The sequence below is a fragment of the Carlito syrichta genome, unplaced genomic scaffold, assembly GCF_000164805.1.
Source record: "Carlito syrichta isolate Samal-C Ts95f unplaced genomic scaffold, Tarsius_syrichta-2.0.1 Scaffold303504, whole genome shotgun sequence".
In the NCBI taxonomy this organism is placed as follows: Eukaryota; Metazoa; Chordata; class Mammalia; order Primates; family Tarsiidae; genus Carlito; species Carlito syrichta.
The window spans coordinates 301,013-327,163 of NW_007247600.1; the positions used below are offsets into that span (position 1 = coordinate 301,013).

The window sequence follows — 26,151 nt, forward strand, 5'->3', positions numbered from 1 at the left end:
CTCCTCATCCTTTTCATCACAACCACCTTCCTCATTTATGTCAAGGAGTTTGCTTTTATTAAGTTTCTCTGGTTGCATATCTACAGTTCCTTGAAGGAGGTAATGTCAACAGTCCCATGGTTAGCTATTTGTTCAAAGGTCTAAGCAGATTTGCTAAGTGAAACAAATTTACTTCTTACATCCTGTTCTCCTATCAAAGATGATCAAAGAGCCGGACTTTCAAAAGCTGGGCTCAGGTGCCTCATCTGTCCATAGGTTCCCTTTGGGTGTCCACCCAAGGTGTGATTCTTGTTCGCATTTCTCCCTTGTTTATTGGTGATACAAACATTGTACCATGGCAATCATGTCTTTGCATTTCTGTGACTCACTAGAAACTAAAGTCTCCTACCTGCTTTCAAATGTTAGTCCTACTCACAGGTTTATTACCAGTCTAGTTTTGTCTAATAGCTCAGAGAAAAAGTAGATGAGTTAACAACTTTCAAGTAAAGAGACCAAAGTGAATTATGAATCTCTGTGTGCCTCATCTGTAAAGTAAGTTTGGTAACATCCACCTCAAAAGGCTTCTGGCTGTTAAGCAAGATGCAGAACAGTATCGTTCTCCTTAAATGTTAGTTCCTTCCGTTTCCATCCTTCCCTTCCCTTCTCATCTTCACAGAGGCCAGTCGGGCCGAGGCAGCCCTCTCCACTTGACAGGGAACAAGATGTACTAGTTGCAGAGTCATCCCCTGCTTCTGTGAAAGTGACAAATACAGAGTCTCCACCTGGTAAACCAGCTGAGTCTCTTACTTCCAGGATAGAAACTGCCATGCCCAGTGGATTGGGAATGGGGGTGTCTTATCTCTAAAAGGGTAGGAGGAAAATATGCTTTTTAAAGTACTGACTAACTTGTACATTGAAAATTACATCTATTGTTGCTTTGAAGGTATGGTATTCCTAGCTTTATAATGTCTCAAAATAGTATAACCTAGGATAAGTGTTAATTTGTAATTCATCTAATTTATTTATTTAATAATGCTTAAAGATTAATGGGAATAATTACTATAATCACTTCCAAAGAATAACTAGACATTAAAAATATACGTACAAATATTCTTGCAATAGCAAAAACATGGAACCAAATGTGCTGCCCATTGAAAGTGGACTGGATAAAAAAATGTGGTACATATACACGATGGAATATTATGCAGCCATAAAGAAGGACAAAACTATGAACTTTATAGCAACTTGCATGGATTTAGAGTCTTGGCTTGTACCCCACTTCTTTAAAATAGAAAAGGAAATAAAAAAGAATAAACATTTAGGATCAATAGAGTTCTCTCTCTAGCAAAAAAAATTAATAATTACTTCTCTGTGTGTGTAAATGTGTAAATGTATATAATAAATGGAATAAATGCATTTCAGCTCATTTCATTGATGAAATACAACTTTTGTTCCTTTAAAGCTTATTATTGACATGTTAATGGTGGTTTTAAGTAATTTGCTTGATGACCAGTTGTCTATAAATGTTACCATATCAATTTTTTTCACTCATTCTTTGACATATGAATTGTTTCCACTCACTTATTATGCTTGTTAATTGAGAATGACATATCTGTATAACAATATCTATCTGAGCATCTGTACTTCAGAGACTTCAAACTAACTTACAAAGAAGTCATACAAATAAGCAATTATTAACTTAAAAATACTTAGCAAGAAATATGGAAAGAGGGTGAATACTTAGGAAAAGATTCAGGAAGAAGACAGAGACAGAATGTACATAAAAGGGGAGTACATTTACTAGTAATCACTGCTGAGAAATCGTGGTTCAGTTCTGAGCAAGCATGGGGCACAGGTATTGGTTTTTCCAAAGAAAACCATGTACGGATGTTCCTGGAAAGATAGCAGATCTAACTTATGTGATACATTTAGAGAAAGGAAATAGCAAAATGGCCAGAGATAGATAATTATCACTTAACAAAATATTTCACGTATTTTCAGTTCTCAATTTTTTTTAAAGGAGAAAAATATTTCTTCAAGAATATAATACATTTTTCTCCATGATCATTGGAATGAACAAACCTATCTTACAAATGTGTTTAATGGTTGGGTTTCAAGTGGACTGAATTCTGAAGTGAATATTTTTGAAAAAGAAACATTTGGAACACTTGACGGTGGTTATGAAATGAGATGTGAAATTATGATTCACACAAGGTTTCCCAAAGTTAAATTATGCAATGTTTTAATCTAGCATTTATAAAAGAAACAATACAGACCCCTACTTTTTTGGATGGGGAAATTCTGTAGTGAGGGTAGAGATGAGCCTAAGACTGTTATTCTCTCCCAGCTGCTGCCCTGTGGTAGAACCAGAGGGAGAACCAAAAAATCTGGATCTTCATACTCTGTTCCTTTCACCTCTGCATCTTAGCTATTTTAAGGAATCAATAGACTGGGCATGGTGGCTCACATCTGTAATCCCAGCACTCTGGGAGTCCAAGGAGGGAAGATTGCTTGAGCCTAGGAGTTCAAGACCACCCTGGGTAACATAGTGAGATCTCATTTCTACAAAAAATCAAAACAATTAGCTGGGTGTAATGTCACGTGCCAGTAATCCCAGCTATGCAGTGCCAGAACGATTGCCTGAGGAGGTCAAGGCTGCAGTGAGTTATGATTACGCTACAGCATTTCATCCTGTGTGACAGAAGGAGACTCCGACTCAAAAACAAAACAAAGCAAAGCAGCAACAAATTAGGAGCCAAATATTTGCACAGTGCTTTGGTTTATCCAGTAGATATTAAGATGACTCCATGCTCTCCTTTTCTGCATTCTACTGTAGAAACGTTGAATGAGAAGAGTGCGATACCTCTTTTCTAATCAAGAAACTTGGTTGTTTTTTCCCCCTCCACTTAAACCATGCTGTCCTGGAAGCATGCCCACAAACTTGTCAACACACAGTCCACAGCTACAACTCCACTCACCATTCCTGTGAGGCCCTATGCCTTGCTGCATTTAGTAGAAGGAGTCATTCTTGGTACAAATCAATAGTGGATGTCTTGGCGGAGAAGACCTCCCGACTCAGGATAAGTTTCAGGACCTTCCTGAACCACCGGTAGGAAAAGACGTAGATGATGGGGTTGCAGGCTGAGTTGAAGTAGGCAAACCAGATCAAGATGTCAAAGACCAGTGGCGGTGTAATGGAGTGAAGGAGGCTGTCCACGAGTGTGTCTATGGTGAAGGGGAGCCAGCACAAGAGGTATATGCTCATAGCCACACCCAGAGTCTTGGCAGCCTTCCTCTCACGCTTAGCAGCTCCAGCCAGGCTATTGCTCAGCGTGTTGATCTGCTGAGACTGCCTGTTGGCAATCACAAAGATCTTCACATACAAGCAGATCATGATGAGGCAGGGGCAAAAGAACATGGGGAAATTTAACCAGCCCCAAAACTTATTGAACAGCAGTTGACACCGGCCCACACAAGGCATCTCATCCAGCCAATGACTGAGCCCAGTCTCTACCACATCTGTGTAGAGGAAGAAGGCTGTGAATGTGGCAGGCACCCACCACCCTGCCAGGAGGTACCCAAGGGCCACCCTGACCGAGAACTTGGAGGGATAGAGCAGGGGGTTGCAGATGGCACAGTGGTGGTCAATGGAAATGAAGCAGAGATGGAAGATGGAGGGAAGGCAGAAGAGGGTGTCCAGGTAGATATGCAGGCGGCAGAGGATATTCCCGAAGAACCAGCAGCTCTCCACGGAGCGAATGGCGCTGAGAGGTAGCACCAGCAGACCCAGAGACATGTCAGCCAGGGCCAGGGAGAGCCGCAGGACGTTGGTAGGAGTGTGAAGCACTTTGAAGTAGGACACAGCACACACCACAAACAAATTCCTAGCACTGTAATCAGCATGCCTGCTGCACAAGACAGGTAGATCACCAACTGGATGCCCAGAGGACGGACCGTCCTGAGGCAAGATCCATTCACCTGGTAGCAGAACGCCACAGGGTGTTTTTCAGCACCTGGGACGAGGACAGCGCTCATTTATGGTTTCTACTCTCTACTCTCTGCAAGATCTGGTTGCCTTCTCCACGGGGGAAAGAATTGTCCTCTAAATTATCAGAAAGTGAGGTCAAAAGGAGGAAACTAAAGCGCAATTTTGAGCTGAGCACAACATCCCTGTGTACAATTCAAATGTGCCCTGAAATTCAAATGCAGCAAGAAACTCAAAGTTTCTAAAGAGTTACTTTTACTAGTCCTAGTTTGTACTAAGTACTTTGAAACAAGTATAGACAGTATTCATAAGAAAAGAGAAGGAGCGGGTAAGGGAAATGTTTGCTCAAAGAAAAACTGATTCTGTAGTAGCAAGTATAGTATAGAATTATTGAGAAGATATCTCTTCCATTTTGATAAGATACTCGTCAAATGTAAAGGGAAATTTAAAGCTATGCTAGGAACCAAATTAATAAATTATTTCTTGGGGAAGGAGTAGCTTCTAGTTCCCCTTTGAATAATTAAGTAAATAGACAATAAAATCCGCAGATCAAGGTTTTCAGTTACATGTAAACTCTTTCCATGAGAAGAATTCAGCATGAACATAATTTTTAAAAATAGAAAACTGCTCTATTTTGGTTTTGAATGCTGCACATTTTTTAAAAGTAACACACAGTACCTACATATCTTGGAAGAATGAATACAAAAAAAATTTTATCCATCTTAACAGTAGTCTGTGAGCTATTAAACGAGTTCTGATAAATTAAATCTATAGTTTCTAGGCTACTTACAGAGGTAGAAATCAGCAGAATCACTTCATGGGAAGAAGTCTCTTTGTAGCAGGTGGACAAAATGAATGTTGAGTCTTTTTATATCAGCAAAGATGACATATGTGCAATCAGTTAATGATCTTACACTCTCAACAGGAACTCTTCCTCCATGTGATGTGACACAAGTAAACAGGGAGGAGTACCAAGGGACCTAGCTTGCACTATTCACAAGTCTTAGTTTTATAAGTTTCCACTGAAATATAAGATCATTTCCTCTGACAGTTAATTGATAATAACATGTAAACACACAGTGGTGTATACACACTCTCACCAGTTCTAGGATATATGTGCAGGTATTCTTGCCTGTTGATAGTGGCTATATATTATTTTATTTAATTTCATGTTTAGTGAATTTTGTTCTGCTTTAGGATCATTTGTGCACATTTCTCTCAATATGAGAAATAGTTGAAAGAACTGATCATGAGTCCTTCGGTTTGTTTTTTTGTTTGTTTGTTTGTTTTGTTTCGTTTTTGAGTTGGAGTCTCACTCTGTCGCCCAGACTGGAGTGCAGTGGCTGCTCCCGGCCACCGCAGCCTCGACCTGTTGGGCTCTGGTGATCCTTCCGCCTCAGCCTTCCGAGTAGCTGGAATTACAGGCAGGCAGGTCTCGAACCCGCGGGCTCAGGCAATCCACTCACCTCAGCCTCCCAACGGCGTGGGATTACAGGCTGAGCCACCGAGCCCGGCTGAGTCCTTCGGTTTGTAAGGGGAGTTTTGTGACTCCATGTGAGATTCATCATGATGTTCTTTATAAGTTCTGTGGTTTGTGATATGAAAGAAAGCATGGTTAGGTGAAACAGTTCACCAGAAAGCAGAATAGTTAAATTCCTGTTTTGCCATATTCTTTGCCATGACCTAATCTGACCCTCTATTTCCCCATTCATAAGAATACACACAGTTAAATCCATATGTCTCGAGTGCACAGAGGTTTTTTTTGTTTTGTTTTGTTTTGTTTTGTTTGAGTTGGTGTCCCACGCTGTTGCCCAGGCTGAAATGCAGTGGCATGGTCATGGCCATTGCAGCCTCGACCTGCTAGACTCAGATGAAACTTCTGCCTCAGCCTTCCAAGTAGATGGAAATTCAGGCGTGTACCACCATGCCCAGCTAATTTTTTGATTAATTGTAGAGATGAGATCTTGCTGGGTTGCCCAGGCTGGTCTTGAACCTGTGCACTCAGGCAATCCTTTCACCTTGCCCTCTCAAAATGCTGGGATTATAGGCATGAACCACCGTGCGGGGCCTATGCACAGAGATATTATGGAAGAAAATAGCACGTTGAATCATGTTCTTCCCCCCTCTTTCTCGGTGTCCTAGAAGTTGGTATGCCTCTTTATGGTCATGGAGACACCATTCCACAACACAAGTCAAGTTGATGTTGTACAAGAAACAGAATTCTAAAGGTGATACCATTTTGAATCTGCCAGAGAGGCCTCTAGGAGTAGGTGGGGCAGGTCAAAAAGAATGTGGGAGGTTGGCATACACCACCCTCTTCTCCACAAAGTCCCAGCAAAGCCCAATGTTTTGCAAAGCAAAGCTCCCTGTAGCCTGATGACTGCTGAAACTTACCTTGTATCAGATTCACATGTGTGGAAATGGATTGCTGACTCTAGAACTTATTCAGACCAAAGAAAAATCCTGTTTTCCCAAGTACCATGACACCTCCTTAGCCTAAAAGTAAAAATCCACATCCAGTTGACAGAGAGTCTTATGGCTCTATATTTAATTTGACTAAGCCTGTAAAAAATATGAACAAATGTCTTATAGCTGGAATAGGGCTGAAGAAGAAAACTTCCAGAAAGGTTTTGGTTCTGGGATAGATTTTTTTTTTTTTTAAATTTTTGAGTTGGAATCTCACTTCATCACCCAGGCTGGAGAGCAGTGGCACACTCATAGTCACCCCAGTGTCGACCAGCTGGGCTCCGGCGATCCTTCAGCCTCAGCCTTCCAAGGAGCCAGAACTACAGGTGTGCGCTATCACGCCCAGCTAATTTTTGATTTATTGTAGAGACAAGGTCTCGCCAAGGTGCCCGGGCTTGGATAGATGACAGCAAACCTACTTAAATGCAACTTACCAATGTAATCACCAATGTCTTTGGAAATGTAGGATTGTACAGATTGTACAATCTCTATGCCAGAGAGGTACTATCTGTATGCCAGAATGAACTCATCCTTCTGTGCCCAGTTTTCTCATCTATTAATTGAATATAATATAATATCTATGTCACAATTTTGTTGTGAAGATTGAACTAAAATGTATAAAGTACTAAGAAGTCTTTGGTATGTAGTAAGTTGACTTAGATGGGCAGGAGTATGAATGGAGATCTAATCCAGATAACTGTTAACCTTCCCAAGTTAGGTAACTTATTCCCTCTTCCACTGACTTTTAGAAAACATTCCAGTTGCATAACAACAAGAAGCAAATGTAATTAGAATCTGAATTGCCTACGTTTTCTCGTTAGTTTGGGAGTTCATTGGAGCTCTGGGGAAAGAGCTTTCATCAAAGTAGTTGTGCATTTTAGCAAGGGGAGATGGGCTAGCTCTGTGGCTCATCCTGTAATCTCAGTACTTTGGGAGGCTGAGGCGAGCGGATTGCCTGAGCCTGTGGGTTCGAGACCCGCCTGGGCAATTTGGCGAGACCTCATCTCTACAATAAATTAAAAAATGAGCCGGGGATGGCAGGCACACCTGTAGTTCTGGCTCCTTGGAAGGTTGAGGCTGAAGGACTCCCGGAGCCCAGCGGGTCAACGCTGGGGTGACTGTGAGCATGCCACTGTACTCCAGTCTGGGTGACAGAGTGAGACTAAACTCGAAAAACCAAAAAAAAAAAAAAAAAAAAAAGTGGGGGGAGGCAGGGAGGAAGACATGCACAAGGTAGTCAAATTGCTGTTTAGAAATTTAGATTTTTTTTTTAACAGCATACGTGCTATTTAATAGCACCAAAACCACTAGGCTGGGCTACAGGATGGGGACATTTCTTTTCTAATGAAGGAAATTTTCAAGCTTTCCTAAAATAAGTTCTAAATGTTGGTCAAAGGTAGAAAAAGACTGATAGGAGATATTCTACAGGAAAAGAATTCTAGCTGAGGCCCTCAAGAAACCTGTACTTGTTCAATAGTATTTGAGACAGGCTGTCAATAAATTTTAAAGAACTGCCTCTAATTATATTTGTGATATGAAAGGGCAATTACCATTACAAAGGGCAGTTAAAGTGATGATTTATTTTTTAACAGAAGGAATAGTAGCAACTCTTTTAGAAGTACAAATAAAGTAGTCATTCCAGGATTGATTTAGGGAGTACAAGACTACCTGCTTTTAGTTTCAGCTCTGCAATTCAATAAAGATAGGTTAAAAGTATATAAGGGGAGAGACTTTAGTAAGCATTAGACAGTGCCAAGAACAAAGGTTTTACAGAGAGATAAGCCTGGTTTTGAATCTTACTTCTAAAATATTAGCTGTGTGATCTTGGAAAAGTTGCCTAACCTCTCTGAGGATAAGGAGTTCTAATCTATAGTTATAGGAGGTGTTCAATGTTTAGAAGATTAAATAAAATAAATTATACCACTTACCTGGAGTATAGTAGTTAATCAATAAATACTAATTATTTTCTTCTATTTTCTTAATTTTGTATCCTCTCTGAATTTATACTCTAAATCAGGCGTTTGCTTATTTTATTTTTTTTAAATCTATATTTTGCTTTTATCCCAGTGTGCCAGTAAATATCTCTCTCTCCTTTTTTTTTTTGAGTTGGAGTCTCACTCTGTCGCCCAGACTGGAGTGCAGTGGCCGCTCCCGGCCACCACAGCCTCCACCTGCTGGGCTCTGGCAATCCTTCCGCCTCAGTCTTCCAAGGAGCCAGAACTCCACGCCTGGCTGATTTTTTGATTTGTTGTAGAGATGAGGTCTCGCTGCCCAGGCGGGTCTCGAACCCGCGGGCTCAGGCAATCCACTCACCTCAGCCTCCCAAAGGCGCGAGATTACAGGCTGAGCCACCGAGCCCGGCTGTAAATGTCTCTTATACAGGATATTATGTATGTACGTGTGTGTGTATTTATTAGAGATGAGGTTTTACCGTGTTCCTCAGGCTGGAGTACAGTGACATGATCATAGCTCATTGTAACCTTGAACTCTAAGGCTCAAGCGACCCTCCCATCTTGGCTTCTGAGGAGCTGAGACTTCAGGCACACACCACCACAACTGGCCAATTTTTAAAAAATTTTTTGTAGAGACAAGATCTTGGTAGGTGGCCCAACCTGATCTCAAACTGTTGGTCTCAAGGAATCCTCCCACCTCAGCCTCCTAAAGTACTGGGATTATAGGTGTGAGCCATCATGCCCAGCTCTGCATATAGGGACTGTTTTTTTTTTTTTTTTTAAATCTCTTTCAGATCTACTCACTGCTTCTTGTATTGCCTGGTTTTGAAAGGCTATGTGTCACCCATTTTCTTCTTCTTACACACTCTGCACTTCCTTCTTTTATAAAAGCTCTTAAAACACTGAACTGCAAATTATCATTTATTTCTGGTCCCCCATCAAGTATAACTTTCATGAAAGAAGGTACTTATTTACCAACATAGGCCAATACTTATCACAGTGCCTGGTACATATTAGACTCACAAGAAACTTATATTGAATGTAATTGATCGTGCCCAAGGCAAGCTAACACTGTAAGGATGCAGTGAATAAAACATTCAGAGCGGGACTTTAATCAGCAGTTTTTAACCTACCATACAGGAACTAAATCTGTTACGAGACATGAGGGTAACTCAATTTATAAGTTGTGTTGCTTTGACATGATCTATATATAAAAACCCTAGAGACTTCACCAAAACTTTTAGAACTAATAAATGAATTCAGTAAAGTTGCAGGATACAAAATCAACATACAAAAATCAGTAGCATTACTATGCACTAATGACAAACTATCTGAAAAAGAAATCAAGAAAATAAACTCATTTACAAAAGCTACAAAAAATAGAATACCTAAAAATACATTTAACCAAGGAGGTGAAAGATCTATGATAACAACTATAAAACATTGATGAAGGAAATTGAAGGGAACATAAACAAATGAAAAGATACTCTGTAGTCACTGGTTGAAAGACTTAACAGTGTTAAAATGTTCATACTACACAAAGTAACCAACAGACAATGTAATCTATATCAAAATACCAATAAATTTCTCTCAGAAATAGAAAAATCCTAAAAATCACATGAAACCACAAAAGACCCCAAATAGCCACAGCGATCTGAAGCACAAAAAGAACAAAGCTAAAGCATCACACTGTGTGACTTCAAAATATAGTACAAAAGCTATTGTAACCTAAACAGCATGTTATTGGCATAAAAATAGACATGCAGACTTGTGCAGCAGAATAAAAAACAAAGAAATGAAACCATGCACTTCTAGCCAACTAATTTCTGACAAAGACACCAAGAGCACACAATGGAATACAATTTGTCCATGAAAAAGAATGGAATTCTAACATTTGCAGTAACATGGGTGAATGCAAAGGACATTGTGTTAAGTGAAACAGAAAGGTATATCACATAATCTCACTCATATAGAGGAATCTAAAAAAGCTGATCTCATAGAAGTACAGAGTAGAATAGTGGTCACCAGAGGCTGGGGGGCGGCGGTTAGCAGGCAGTGCGTGATGGAGAGATTGGTCAACAGGTATAAAATTACAGTTAGATAAGAGAAATAAGTTCTGGTGTTGAATTGCATCGTAGGGTGACCATAATTAATAATATTGTATTATATAGTTCAAAATACCTAAGAGAAAGGTTTTAACACAAAGAAATGATACATGTTTAAGTGATGGCTATGCTAAATTACCCTAACTTGATCCTTTCATAATAATGAATATATTAAAACACCACACTGTACAGTTATTATGTATCAATTAAAAATAAAATAGAAGAAAAATGGAAAAATAAAATAAAAAGAAGTTGCGATGCTGCTCTAGGAGAGGGTATATCAACTATCACAGTCTACGGTCCCCAGAGGTAGCACAAGAGTAGCTGAAGCCAGGAAGGAGCTTGAGAGGAGCAGGGAAGACACACAGATAAAATGATGGTGTGACAGTGAGACTCAGGGGAAATGCACGGGCGGGAGTCTAGGTCTATGGCCCAGGTTCACTTGGCTGAGTTCTGTGGCCTTGACTCATTCTGGGCTCCATGTCTTTATCTTATCTTTCTAGTCTCAATTCCCACTTTGTTATATATTTTTTAATTTTAACTTAACTTTTTTTTTTTTTGAGTTGGAGTCTTACTTTGTTGCCCAGGTTGGAGTGCCGTGGCACACTCACAGGACCCCAGAGTCAACCTGCTGGGCTCAGATGATCCTTCCGCCTCAGCCTTCCAAGTAACTGAAACTACAGGTGCGTGCTACCATGCCTGGCTAATTTTTTTTTTTTTTTTTTATTGTAAAGATGAGGTCTCGCCAATTGCCCGGGAAGGTCTTGAACCTGTGGGCTCAAGCAATCCACTTGCCTCGGCCTCCCAAAGTGCTGGAATTATATAGGTTGAGCCAAAGCCTGGCCACTTTACTTTTCTTTTTTTTTTTTTTTTATAAACATATGGGGTAAAATTGAGGGTTAGATATACTAACGTTGATTATGTAGGTACCCTTGCTGATGAAGTATGCCCCTCCCTCCCCTAGCAGTTTCCCTCAACTGCCAATCCTACCCGCCCACCTGAGAGTTTTCCACTATGGTCAATTGCTTTCTTACAATATTATAATTGTTCAAGGTCCGCTTATGCGTGAGATCATATGGTACTCTGTTCTTTGTTTCTGTGATAGATCACTGAGTATGATCAACTCCAAATCCATCCAAGTTGCTGCAAAGTCCATATGTTTGTCCTTCTTTATGGCTACATAATATTCCATTGTGTATATGTACCACATTTTTTTAATACAGTCTAGCTTGGATGGGCAACAGGTTGGTTCCATGTTTTTGCTTTTGTGAATAGAGCTGCGACAAACATACGTGTGCAGGTATCTTTTTTGTAGAATGATTTGAATTCCTCCGGGTATATTCCCAATAGGGGAATTGCTATGTCATATGGAAGGTCAATTTCTAGTTCTTTCAGAAATCGTCACACCGTCCTCCAAAGAGGTTGCACTAGTTTGCATTCCCACCAATAGTGTAGAAACATTTCTTTTTCTCAGCATCCCCACCAGCATCTATTGTTGTTTGTTTTATTTATGAGGACCATTCTTACTGGGGTTAGGTGGTATCTCAATGAGGTTTTGATTTGCATTTCTCTGATAATGAGTGAGGCTGAGCACTTTTTCATGTGTCTGTTGGCTGCCTGTATATCTTCTTCTGAGAAGTGTCTATTCATATCTTTTGCCCACTTTTGAATGGGGCTGTTTGTTTTTCTCTTTTGGCGCTTTTGAGTTCCTTGTAGATCCTAGATGTTAGGCTGTTGTCAGATATACAGTTGGCAAATACTTTTTCCCACTCTGTGGGCTGTCTCCCTGCTCTCTTGATGGTTTCTTTTGCTTTGCAGAAGCTCATTAGTTTGATGAAGTCACTTGTCTATCTTATTTCTTAAGGTGTGGGCATTTAGGGTTCTGAATAGTAATTGGTTGCCAGTTCTGATTTCCATAAGGGTGTCTCCTGTGTTTTCTAAGATTCTTATAGTTTAAGGTTTTATGTTTAGGTCTTTGATCCATTTAGAGTTAATTTTTTGTGTATGGAGATAGGTAGGGATCCTGATTTTTAAATGAAAAATTAATTTCATCATCTGTTTCTTGTATGCATTTGTGTGAGCCATTCTTAAATCCTTTCTGGAACAAGAGGTGGAAGTGGGAGTAATATGTATCTTATAGCTACAACAAATCCTTTGAACCAGCATTTTGAACTCAAGGAGTATATCTCAGGGAGATGACCCAACAACAACATACTATGATACTAACGACATACTATGATACAATGATACTATTAACTATGGTTAATAGTAGTGAAAAATGGAAATAACCTGAATGTTCTCCAAAAGGGGATGGAGTAAAGAAATCATAGTGTAATTTATGCAATAAGATGTTTTTCAGGCATTGCAATGAATAATATATTTCTATTGCTATTGACCAATATATTCAAGATATTTTATTGAGTAAAGAAAGATTAGCAAGATTGAACATGTATGTCTCCGTGAGTGCATGCATACAAAGAGAGACAGCTGAGACTGGATCTCTGGTTGGTTTTTGGAATTGCTTCCTTCATTGCACTTTTCTTTGGTACTTGAAGTTTCATTTTGTTCTTTGTAATAAACCTGTATAATTTTTCCAAAGGGAAAAAAGTCTATATTTTCACTCCAGGAAAGAAGAATGTGTCTTATGAGTGCTCAGAAATTGGACTTTGCCCAGGTTCTCCACCCAGCGACAACATACTCTGGTATTAGCTGTAAATAAAATTAGCCAGAGGAGCACCCTGACTAAAAAATAGTTCAAATATCAGAGCTCCTCCTAATTTTGAATGCATCTGTGTATATTTTGGGCAAATTTTATCTTTCATAAGGTTTTTAAAAGATTTCTGAGGATATTAGAGATTGTTACTTAATTCCCATTAACTCTCAGGAGTGTACTATCAAATGCTAGAAATGAAATTTGTTTTCAGATTTGTTCCAAATTTAGCACAATGATTTGGTGCAGAGACTCTGCACAAATTATGATAACCTGAAATTATGAAGCCAGGTGAAAGCATTATTAGTAAAACCTCAAACATATATGGATTGCCTGAGCCGGCGGGTTCGAGATCTGCCCGGGCAACTTGGTGAGACCTCATCTCTACAATAAATCAAAAAATTAGCCAGGCGTGGTAGCACGCGCCTGTAGTTCCAGGTGCTTGGAAGGCTGAGGCGGAAGGATTATTGGAGCCCAGCAGGTCAAGGCTGTGGTGGCCGGGAGCGTGCCATTGCACTCCAGTCTGGGTGACAGAGTGAGATTCCAACTCAGAAAACAAGCAAACAACAACAACAAAAAACTTACCTACCTACTCAGGTTCAGAGACTCCCTTGCAATGTATGACATGTTGTCTATGAATAGTCTTTGTCTGCCTTTAAGGGTACTTAGGCTGGAATAATTCTGGATTCTTCAAAATCTATCTTTTAAATTATTCACAGAGATTTTACATTTCCTGTTAAAACTATAAATAACATTTTTTAATGATTTAAAAAGCTATTAGCACACTTGCTAAATGAAAATAAAATAAATAAAAATGAAATCAAAATAAAACTCACATTTGAAAGTATCTACCTGTAAGCCCAATCTCTTGTTCCATATTTTACAATTTTATAACTTGGATTCTACTTTTATAAAGCTCTGTGGGAAAAATTTATCCTCTTAAAAATTGCTTTTTTAACTCTTTGAGAGAAAAAAATGTTAGGAATTTATTGGCTATCACTTGTTTGCAAAGCTAAGCTATCCCCACAACAGAGAGAGCATTATTGTTCTTGTTTGGTCGATTAGGAAGCAAATATTTGGAAAGACAAAGCAAGTTGTGCAGGGTAACTCACTGAGGAATTAGACAAGTTGAACCTTGGGTTGGCCCTACTCCAAAACTCATGCCCTCTCTACTGCCTGACACCTCAAAAAGATGAAAGTCTTTTTTTTTTAAATAGTTCCCTTGTTTTTAATTCTCACATCACCCACATTAGATGCCTACAGTAGACACTTTTTAAAACAAGGTTACTTTTTTTTCCTTCATAATTTTTTTTTCACATCCCACTGTAGGTTTAATTTTTTTCTTTCTTTTTTTTAAATTATAAAGATGTGAGGTACAATTCAGGGTTAGGTATACAAACATTGATTATGCAGGTACCCTTGTTGATGAGGTATGCCCCTCCCTCCCCTAGCAGTTTCCTTCAACTGCCAATCCCGCCCCTAAAAAGATGAAAGTCTTAAACAACCACCTTTCCATCTTTGCAACAGATTAATTCCCTCTTGTCCTCAAACAGCTTCTGCTGAGACCCCCTGACTCCTGTTCATTGAGCAGGTAAGGGTAGAGGAATAATTGAGAAGAAACATGATTAGGTTTAAAAATTTGATTTTGTAGTGATGGAGATTGGACCACTTTCATGAAGTAGACCCTTACAATATCTCCTGAAGTGACCTTGCCAGAAAGATTGTCCAGAAGGCCAGTTACTATGCCTGTATCTTTCCCCCCCACTCTTCTTCCCTTTAACAAGCAACATCTATTAACCCAAAGGCTATTCAAGAGCTCACATGAGTGATTTTTATAAGAGTAAGATGAGAAGCTAAAACAGTGAACACAGGGTACATATATGTAGGTACTTTCCAGTTTGGCAATAGTCCCAGAGAGGTGGTATTATATTACATATTATTATATATTATATTTTCACCAAGCTGTTTAGTTTGCATCTTTTCATTCATATGTCTGTCTATTAGAACAAAACATTATGATTTTGTAGGGAGAAAAATGGCTAAAATCCAGTATTGAAAATGTCCATTAATCCCACTGAAGGGACCAAGTTGAGCATCTTAGCAGGGGTATAAGGTGCTCCCGACCCATCCTCACTTTCTGGCAACTTCTCCCACATACGTGGCTGAACGGATTCTATCCCCACAAGTTATTCTGCTGTTTCCTTTGCTTATTTTATTTCCTGTAACAGATTGTGCTCTGTCAACCTCAGCTGGGAACTGCCGTGCCTAGAACTTCTTTCTGGATGTGATTCCAGGTGGTGAGAGGAACATATGTGAGATTTCAAAAGCAGATGTGAAGCTGCCATCATTTTTCTGCAGCTACTTGCAGGAAGATGCTATGATGAACAGAGGGACCGGACAGGTTCCAGCCTAGCCCTACCGTTCTGCGTGCCGCACCCAGCAATTCTTCCTTGCTGCCGGCACTGCTGGGCAACAGGGGTCCAGGTCTATGAAGAAAAACCAAGTATGTCTCCCCCCAAATATTGAGGACTGTCAAATTAAAGACATTGAAAATGCAGTGGGACCTTTGGCCTCGGCCTCTGCTTGCCTGATTGCAGGACATCAATCCTTCCTTTCTGGATATATCACTTGCTTATTCGCCTAGAGGGGTCTGTGAACAGATTTTACTATTTCCCCATCTCATAAAAGTCTGGAACCACTCTCTTCTTTGTCTTTTCACTGTATAGGACTTATGGCTCTTTCTTAAATACTATTTAAACAAGCTCCCTAAGCCCCTGCCTTGAGAGAAAAAAAGCTTTAGAGCTGAGGCCTCTCCTGTATGGTGAACACAGCACATGTTAATAGAGTTCTGCTTGCTTTTCTTTTGTTAATTTGACTTATTTTCAGGACAGTATCTCCACTAAAAACCTGAAAAGGAAAAGAAAAAGAGCATGTTTTCTCCTCTACGTTTACCACTGAATTCACCGGTAAGGACCGCAGAGGCAGCAGCCCACCACAGATTCCTCCATGAGCTCCATCCTGGCAGTACCACTTCCATGGCCAGAGGGGCTTGCTCAACTTGTTCTCTCAGACTAATCTTCAGGAAGCTGGCTTAGTGACTCCTTTTCTGATGCTCCAGGCCCACTGCCCCAAGTTTTCTTCCAACTCTAATAGAGGATCAGATTTCCTTACTCAATCCAGTGATTCATACATTCTGACTGAAATGTGGGCAGTCTCCCAGAAACCCCAAGCTGGGCTAACTTTTTATCCTCTGTGATCTTGTGGCTTCCTGTCCCCAGCTCTATCATAACATATGTTACCTGGCAGTGTATGCAAGTGGCTACGGTCTCTTCTATTTGGCCATAAGTTCCTGGAGACCAGGGTTTGAGTTTTATTTATCTCTGAACTGCAACCACTCAGAACAGTACTTGACATATAGTAGGTACTTGATAAATGTTCATTGAACTGAATGGCTTTTAATACAGAGGGATAAGCATCCATGGTAGTCAGCATCCTCCTGAGATAAGGGCTATTCTGTTCAGCCTAGATGAGTCCTGGAAAGAGGAGAGTTGGCTTAGGAATGATGATGGGCTGCTTCATCTTCTTTGGACTAGCCAATGAAGAAATATGGAACTCTTCTGAGACGCAATTGAGCTAATACTCATGGACACCCTTATAACTGAAAAAGTCCTTCATTAAGTTAAGAAGTGCTCATGACAGCAGTAGAAGCTTCCAACTCCTCCTTCATTTCTCCTCTCTTTAGCCCTGATCCCTATGGACAAAAGAAAATGTTGGCCTACTGGAAGAACTACCCCATGGTCTGAGACCCCAGTTCCTTGATATTGAGTCACACATTTTGTGTTCTTTTGATTACTGTGAGGATCAAATGAGTGTGTGCTGAATGAATGGCTGCCCTTCCTATTCAGTCCCTCAGATTCACTGTTCGAATGTTCTTGATGGACTCCCAAAGAGGAAGAGAGGCTCAGCATGAAAAGCAAATGGTAAAATGCTCCCACTGCTATAAGGTGCTTCACTGCCCCCTCAAAACCCACAATGAGATTTTATGTGACCTGAAGCCTCAGGAACTTCTGTTCGACTCTTGAAAAAAAAAGAAATACCTTTAATTCCTAATGTAGCCTTCAGGATTAGGGGCCAAGGAAATTTTGTAAATTAAGTTATTGCAACCAGAAGTTAGTAACCAGCACTCTGCTAAGCATCTCAAAATCCAAGTTTTATTTCAAACCATCTTGTGATAATGACAGTAATTTACTAAAATGTATTTTAAACATCTCAAAATCCATTTTTTATCTCAAATACTGTCATGTGACAATAATAGTAATTTACTGAAATGTCTCAGCAGAATGTTGTATTCAAATGATCAAATTATAAATACTGACTTTAGGAAGCCCCAAGTATTCAGCAGAACATATAAATCAAGACAGTACTGGGAATTCCCAAATGACTTGAGATGTTTTTAAAGGTGTTTTATAGTAATTAGGAGTTTTTTAATAGATACACGGGAGCAAGAATAGAATTAAACAAACAAATAGGTCTATAAAAGCACTAAAATTTAGGCATATGACTATTGGAAACCTCAAGATCAAGATGTCCTACATGGAAGTGTGATGTCATTTGGCCAGGTCAGAGGATAGATCTTGGCTGGTCAAGTGATGTGATGCTCCTACAATAATTAATAGGCTATAAAATGCAGTTAACATTAAACCTGTGATAATGGTAACATATTTTGTCATTGTAAGGTACCAATGTCTTAAAGTTATCATTATGAAAAGCAACCTTACTTTCTGTAAAAATAGGCAAAAGTGGATGAATAAACTGCTCCAGACACATAGGAATAGATTCTAAGTTTGTGAGTATGTTCTATTGGTTTGGAAGTGTCCTTGCAACAAACATCTCCTTTTAAGAAATTTTCCTAGGAATCTATCAATCCATAAAATAGTCAAAAACATTTCTCCATAACCAAATTTTCTATAAAGCACTTGCATTTTTTGATGCATTAGGCATGGGAAAGGAAGACTTAGTTTCTGCCTTTAAGAAGTTCACTACGGCCGGCCTCAGTGGCTCAGCCTGTAATCCCGCGCCGTGGGAGGCTGAGGTGAGTGGATTGCCTGAGCCTGCAGGTTCGAGATCTGCCTGGGCAACTTGGCAAGACCTCATCTCTACAATAAATAAAAAAATTAGCCGGGTGTGGTAGCAGGCGCCTGTAGTTCCAGCTACCTGGAAGGCTGAGGTGGAAGGATCGCTGGAGCCCAGCAGGTCGAGGCTGCGGCGGCCAGGAGCAGCCACTCCACTCCAGTCTGGGTGACAGAGTGAGACTCCAACTCAAAAAAAAAAAAAAGAAAAAAAAAAGAAGTTCACTATGTGAGCATGACTATTTGGGGCTGAATTTGGCAAATTTTCTGAACTGATGCGTGTCTTTTATTATGTACCTCTGCTGGCCCTGTCCCCAAGTTTCCCACTGCAACATTGTGCATAGGTGACCAAAGTCCACCAAAACAAGGATTAAATCCAGTTTAATTTCTTCTTGACAAACAGGATCTTTCCTCCATTTTTTCTCCTAAGAGAAAGAGTCCCTACTTCCCCACCATGCTTTGTTTTCTAATTGTTATTTATTTCTGTACATTTGAATTTCTTTCTCGTATTTTTTTCAAAGTTTTTGTTTCACTCAGTGAATGTATCTAGAAATTTTTATGGTAAAGGCGTTATGCCAGACACTGTGGGATACAAAAGTGAATACTATCAGGACATAGTCTCTCACACAAAATTTATGATTTAGATGAGGAACCAATACACCTGTATACAACCAATCCTGGCACAAAGCAGGAGGCAGAAGAGATGGGTTGGGGGCTGGAGGGGTGAGCATAGAAGGAAGATGTTGGGTATGTTGAGTTTGAGATCTTGGTGGAACATCTGAAAAGTTACTTTCCTGGAGGTAAACAATCAGGGGTCGAGTCTGGGAAAAACAATAGGGCTGAAAATGTATTTGGGAGTAATCTACATAGAGGTGGTAATTGAGGCTATAAGATTAGATTGGAACAGGATTTATTACTCATGGAACTGCTGGAATTTGGGGCCAAATAATTCTTTATTGCAGGGGACTGTTTATCAGTGTTCCTGGACTCTATCCTCTAGATATGTCAATAGCATGCCCTGTACAGTGGCTACAATCAAGAATGTCTCCAGACATTGCTGAATGTACCCAAGGGGCAAAATTGCCCAAGAGTGAAAACCACTGGATTCGAAAGACAGGGAGATGGTGCAAAAACTGAAGGGGAAAAAAAAGATTGTAAAGGACAAAATTTGGTGAAAAATATGTATGGGGTAAGAGAAAAAGAGAAAGACAAAAAGGATAAGGAGATTAGACATTCATTGAGTAGAAGATACTATCCTAAAATTCAGGGGGAGGAAAATGACTTCACTTTTGTAATTGAAGTTCAATCTGGGTGAATAATTAATATGCATACACACACATCCAGGATATGGACACTTTCTCTGTCTGTAGACACACAGGCCATGTGCAAGTATACATCAAAAGTATTCATTGGGAGAAAGAAATAATATTTGCCTAAACTCTTTTTTTTATTGGTTCTTCTCAGTAAGACAAATAATATTATCAAATATTGCCAATCTTACATCACTTCTTTCTGAAAAGAAGTTTAAGGTGGGAGTAATGAAGTTAGAATTAACTATGACCGTCTGCTTCCTTTCCCCTATGTGTCTCTGTGTGCTCCATAACTTGGGTTTCCAGTATGCTCAAGTTCTCTCTTGCTCCCCTAATGAGCAATGATAATCTCAAGAATGATTTAGATAAACTTGATTGCACTTCAATTATTTTGAAGACTGATTGTATCTCCACATCTAATGCTTAAAAGTAAAAGTGAGAAAATTCTGATTTAACTCAAATGAATTTCTAAATCCCCATTTTTGAAATTCAGGAATCGAGAGAGAATTCCTTTTTCATTGGAATTGTCTTCCCTGGACGTCCAGAAGTGGACTCATTTGGTAGCTTCAGTACACCTGGAAGGCTAGATCTATCGCTCCTAGTTGGGTGTCCATTAGACCAATTGGAAGAATCTTCTTATTTAGTCAAACCATACTCCTACCATTGCCGAGAAAAGACACTCAAGATTTCTGTATTGGCAAAGAATCTTAGTGAGTGAGGATCACAGCCTAAGCATGTCCAGGAAACAGGCTTAGGGTGGAAGAGTCAGGGCGGAAGATCATTCCTGTGACAATCGTCCTCAATGCCCTGCGAAACCAAGGATAAAACATGCCATATATAATGGGGTTAAAAGTGGAGTTGAAATAACCCAGCCAGAGGAAGAGGTTGTACAAATCTTCAGGGGTTGCAAAGTTAATGAAAGGGTCTATGATGGTCAAGATGAAAAAGGGAAGCCAGCATAGCACAAACACTCCCATGACTATGCTTAAGGTCCTGGTGGCCTTGTTTTCCCTTCTGGATGATCCCTTCCTTTGGGTTTCTGACCCTACCCTAGCCCCTGTGCCAATTTGCTTAGTGTGCTTCCTGGCTATGGTGAAAATGTGTATGTAAATCCCCACCATGACTGTCCCAGGGAGAAAGAAAGCTATCAAGGAGGCAAGTACCCCCCAAAGCTTATTAAATATTAACACACACAAACCCGTGCAGTCAGTGGCTGCAACAAAATCTTCTGCACCAATGATGTTTAATTCTGAGAAGACCAAGCCAAAGGCAAAAAAGATGGGCACGAACCAACCGATGAGTAGAAAGACCACTATGACAGGGAGGGTAATTTTGGTGACATACTGTAAAGGGTCACAAATGGCATAATAGCGGTCAACAGAGATGAAGCAGAGGTGGAAAATGGAGGTGGTGCAGAGCAAGATGTCGCAGCTGCTGTGGACTCTGCAGAAGAGGTCTCCAAAGTACCAGCAGGACTCGATGGACCTGACCATGCTGAAGGGCATGACCACACAGCTCAGCAGAAAGTCCGTGGTGGCCATGGAGAGGATCAGGAAGTTGGTCGGGGAGTGGAGCTGCTTGAAGTGGGTGATGGAAATGATCACCACCATGTTGCCCAGCATAGTCATCACTATAGCCCCGATCATGACCAGGGACATGGTCCAGACACTTAGCACGGGCCTCACATTTCTAGGGCATGAATTGTTAACCGAAGGAAAGCACAGTTGTACTGCTGGGGGCTTCTGGATGTCAGCCAAATTCATCGTCTTTGTCCCGTGGTGCTATGGGTCTTTTTCAAAAGTACTATGTTGCTCTCCTTCGTGTGTAAGAAAGAAGAAACACAATAAAAATCATGGACAGGACAGATTTTTACAGAGACCCACCAGACTGCATTTCCAATCCAAGTTTAAATTTCCTGCTGACCAGGAACACTGCTTCCCAAACTTTCATGTGCACACAAATCACCTAGAGATCTCTTTTTATTGTATACATTTATGGGGTACAAGTGTAGTTTCATTAAATGGATATATTGCACATGATGAAGTCAGGACTGCTTTTGGTATATGTATCATTGGAATAATATACATTGCACCCATTCAGTAATTTCTCATCCTTCACCTTCCTCCCACTTGTCCACCTTTCCAAGTCACCATGTCCATCATGCCACACTGTATGTCCATGTGTACACATTATTTAACTCCTGCTTATAAGTAAGGACATGCAGTATTTGTCTTTCTGTGTCTGAGTTGTTTGACTTAAGATAATGGCTTCGGTTCCATCCATGTTTTGCCCAGGGATCTTTTTAAAACATAGGCTCTGATTCTGGGGTAGGAGCTGAGATTCTGCATTTCTCGTACGTTCAGGAAATGCCAGTGCTGTCAGTCCATAGATTACTCCTTGAAAAGGAAATGACTTTAGAAAATGGAATTGCTATTCATACAGGTGATTGCATGTTCTGGTTGTCCTTAAGATTTCAAATCCATAGGCAGATCAAGAATTTTTCATGTCCCCATAATAGCCAATTTTGTAGATAAAAGCTACTCAAGAATTATCAAAAATTGTGGAACTATTATTTAATGTTTAGCTTAAACAATAATTATGATCTGAAGATTATGCTGCTATTCTTTTTAAAATTCCTCTGTAAGCACTTGCCAATGCTTTTGATCCTGCTACTTGCTACACACTATTCGGTTAAGAAAACATGTCTCTCTCCAATGTGAAGAACATAATTTTTAGTACTTTGATATGCTAAGGGCTGCAAGGTTATAGATGAATAATCTAAAAAAAAAAAAAGTGGGAAAATGCCTGAAATAATAGATTCTGTAATTCTCTCAGGTTATCTCCTTTCATCTAGCAGCTGCATTCATGTATCCAAACTCGGCCTGAAGCCCTCCCATCCTCAGATTTCACTCTTGCCTTGGTAACAAACGGGAGATATATGAGTGCTCTTTTTTTTTTTTTTAATCTTAGGACTTTCCACTACTCTTTGTTGTGATTCTAACAGAATTTTTTGACACACTATCCAAGACAAACAAAGAATAGCAGCAACAACAACAACAAAAAAGGATGGAGGGGAGATCTTTTTTTTTTTTTGAGTTGGAGTCTCACTCTGTTGCCCAGACTGGAGGGCAGTGGCCGCTCCCGGCCACCACAGCCTCGACCTGCTAGGCTCCGGCAATCCTTCCACCTCAGCCTTCCAAGTGGCCAGAATTACAAGCATGCGCTACCACGCCTGGCTGATTTCTTTGATTTATTGTAGAGATAAGGTCTTGCTGCCCAGGCGGGTCTTGAACCCGCAGGCTCAGGCAATCCACTCACCTCAGCCTCCCAAAGGCTCGGGATTACAGGCTGAGCCACCGAGCCGGGCGAGGGGAGATCTTTTTAAAATGCTCCTTGTTTAATCTGTTATTTTGTATCATTTATGCTGCTGCCTTTGTAATGGGAAAATAATGAGACTGACTCACCGGCTTATGACATAGGTTTGATTTGTTTTTCCAGTGCCAGAGCTAGATGTGTAATTCTGATGACAAATTGCAAGCATTTGTGGCAGCTAGTGCCAGTTAAAGTGGACTTTGGCCTGAGAATACAATAAAACTCACTGTCCTGTTGGGAAAACAGACAAGCAAAGTACATCCTCATCAGATTTACTTGAAGACGTGAATGGAATGGAAGGACCTTTGAAAATGATGCTTCCACTTTTTGCTACAACAGTTCGACAAGTATTTCTAAAGCCTGTATATTATTTGAGATCTTAACATTATGGCATGTTTTACTCTCTCTGGAAATACTCATTTATTTTCTCAGATTATCGTTTTTCTTTATATTATTTTAAAAGGACACTCACATCTTACACAATTAGGTTGAACTTCAAAAACCAAACCATAAGGAAGTAAAATGTCAGAAGGACAAAGACTTATTTAGCTCCTAATCGGTGCAAGCGCAAAGTATCTGATTACTTCTCACTTTGGTTCCTCTATTATTTTCATAGAGGCTGAAAATAATAAAATCTTAACCAGCTAATTACTTTATTTGATAAGTTAACTTTATCCTGCTCTTTGCCTTCTTTGCTTTTATAATTTAAAATGTTTCTTCAATTCTTTGAAAAAAAATTTTCAATTAATCTTCGGAGATAACTAACAGCTACTACAAAATTAAACATGTGTTACTATATATTCATAGATTTAGCATCCCCCATACAAAATAGTATATTTCATTGTAGAGTGTTTGAAGTTTTAAATTTCAATTTTGAAAACCTAATCCCTGAAAAAAAAATGGACACAATTTAACCTCCTAGGTTTGCAAAGTGAATTTATTTTATTTTTTTTTAACATGGAATAAAACAAATTCTAGAAACGAATTGTTTTCTCATGTCCCTGTCACAGAGTTACATATATTAAGGAGATAGTTAAACATTTAAGTGTCAGATTAAGACAAGGAGATAGAGTAAGACATATACATTAAAAATAATTATTACATAGGTGAATTGTTAAAGTAACATCAACTATAAGAATAATTTTAAACCTCTGTCTTAAGCTCTTGGCCAAAAATTACAAAAACACGTGATTAAATGCAAATGTGACTGCAGGGCTACTGTTTTGTTAAAAGAAAATTGGTATAAAATTAAAGAGTTGGGGTTTGGTTTGTTGTTTAAAAACTTAGAGTAGAGATTGCTTTGGAGATTCAAGATATACACAGAAATTTTAAAATAAAATAAAGTTAAACCCTCTATAACATTTCACATTGCTCACGGGACAGAATCATGTTGTGCCTTTTTCTCTTTTTACCAAAAACATTTTCCCAAGCAGCAGCAATGAAAGACTAAGTTAATTACAACATGGCAGTCACATAAGGCAGGTATAGGAGACTATTTGTTATTTCCTCTAGGAGGTAGGAAGAAACATTTGCTAACAATTCTGGAGGAGAGAAGAGCAATAATTACATTCATTTTTAGTTCTAGTTTAGTACTTTAAGGGTGAAGAACACAGACTAATGAAATAGACACAATCACTCTGAAATAATAATTTTGAAAAGGTCAAAGCTGCTCAGAATTTCAAGAAAAAAAGTATGTAATAATTTTTTCCTCTAGTACTAGATATCCAAAAGTATGTTAGTATATATTATTTCCCTCAGATAAGAAGGGGAAAACAAAATGCATCATAAATAAATGGAAAATATTAGAAGAGGACACATCACATCTGTTTTATTAGGCAAGATTTTCTTCTCTTACTGGCTGCATAACCGAAACACTTAATTCTGGGCATATTTCTGCAAAAAATATTGATTTTATCTTACTTTTGAATATCTTACTCATATGACAGTTGCTTAGGTAAGAGAGATTATTTGTAAATTAGACTTAGGAAAGTTTTGTTGTGGGTCTTTTATTGATTCTTTAGAATCTCAGTGATTTTTTAAAATGATCCAGATTTATTTGCATAAGTCACCATTTTAAGTGTGTGTGTTTTTTTCAACATGCAGAAATAACATACAAACAAATCTACCTGATTTTTTCCCCCTCTCTTAATACACTCTTCTTTGGGTTACCAAAATGTGGCTGATTAGGTTGGGGGTAATTGGGTTGAAATGTGAGACATCTGTTGTGTTACGGTTTCTTACCAGGCAAATGAATATTATGCTCTCTTGCTCTCTTCCCCTCTCATCTCACTCTGCTGTGGGTAGGATACTAGCAGGCTGTGCTGTCATCCGTATTTATGCACAAAACAAGACTCTTGAGGCAGTGGAACCCTGTGTCTTGCTTTTGACAGGTGTGTCTTTTCACAACCGCCAGTGTGCTGCCAGCAAGAGATTACAGTAAGTCACCAGAGAATTGGCTCCAAGAGTGGAAGCCAGTTTTGTGCTACCTTTGCTATGACCTCAAAGGGACAACATGGGCTAGGCTCACACAAGGTCAAAGGTAGGAAAGAACAAAAAAGAGTGGGGGAGGCGAGGGACAGAAGGAGGGAGGAGACAATTTAGTTCAAATCCAACTCATGCTCACTCCACCTATTGCCAAGTGCTAGGTAATGTTTTCACATGGAGGATTATTTACTCTCTAGTGAAAGTTGGACCTCCTAATATCTTTTCCTTTTGCTGTTACACACAAGTCAGTGATATTCTTTCATACTGCAGTTCTTTTACATCTACAGATTTCCAAATAAAGATTCCAGTCCAAGCAAAACAAAAAAAGAGGGAGGTTTCAAAACAACCAGATGAAAAGCAGAATATTCCATCACCATGCAGGTATTTTCATGATCACTGGGGAAGGCATTTCCATGAGTGGACCAGAGTTCCAGGCACTCAGTCTCAAGTTGTTCACATGGATAATGTTATCATCCATCAAGACAAAAAATTACCGTGTTTAAATGCACAATGCTCTGTGAAACATCAAGGCTTAGGTATTTATGAAAATAGTATCAAATTGTTAATACTTGGCTGGGCTCAGTGGCTCAGCCTGTCATCCCAGCACTTTGGGAGGCTGAGACGAATGGATTGCCTGAGCCCACAGGTTCGAGACCAGC

The 26,151-nt window shown here is 39.5% G+C and overlaps 2 protein-coding genes across 2 annotated transcripts; both read right to left on the reverse strand.

The window, feature by feature from the left end:
* Positions 1-3,001: 3,001 nt before the first annotated feature.
* TAAR5 (trace amine associated receptor 5) lies at positions 3,002-4,014 on the reverse strand. Its single transcript, XM_008058598.2, is given in 2 exon segments — positions 3,002-3,864; positions 3,867-4,014. Coding segments are annotated over 2 exon segments (1,011 nt in total).
* A 16,350-nt stretch (positions 4,015-20,364) lies between these two features.
* On the reverse strand, positions 20,365-21,399 carry LOC103260963 (trace amine-associated receptor 4-like). Its single transcript, XM_008058599.1, has one exon. The coding sequence runs from the start codon at positions 21,397-21,399 to the stop codon at positions 20,365-20,367; it is 1,035 nt and encodes a 344-aa protein (XP_008056790.1).
* Positions 21,400-26,151: the final 4,752 nt, after the last annotated feature.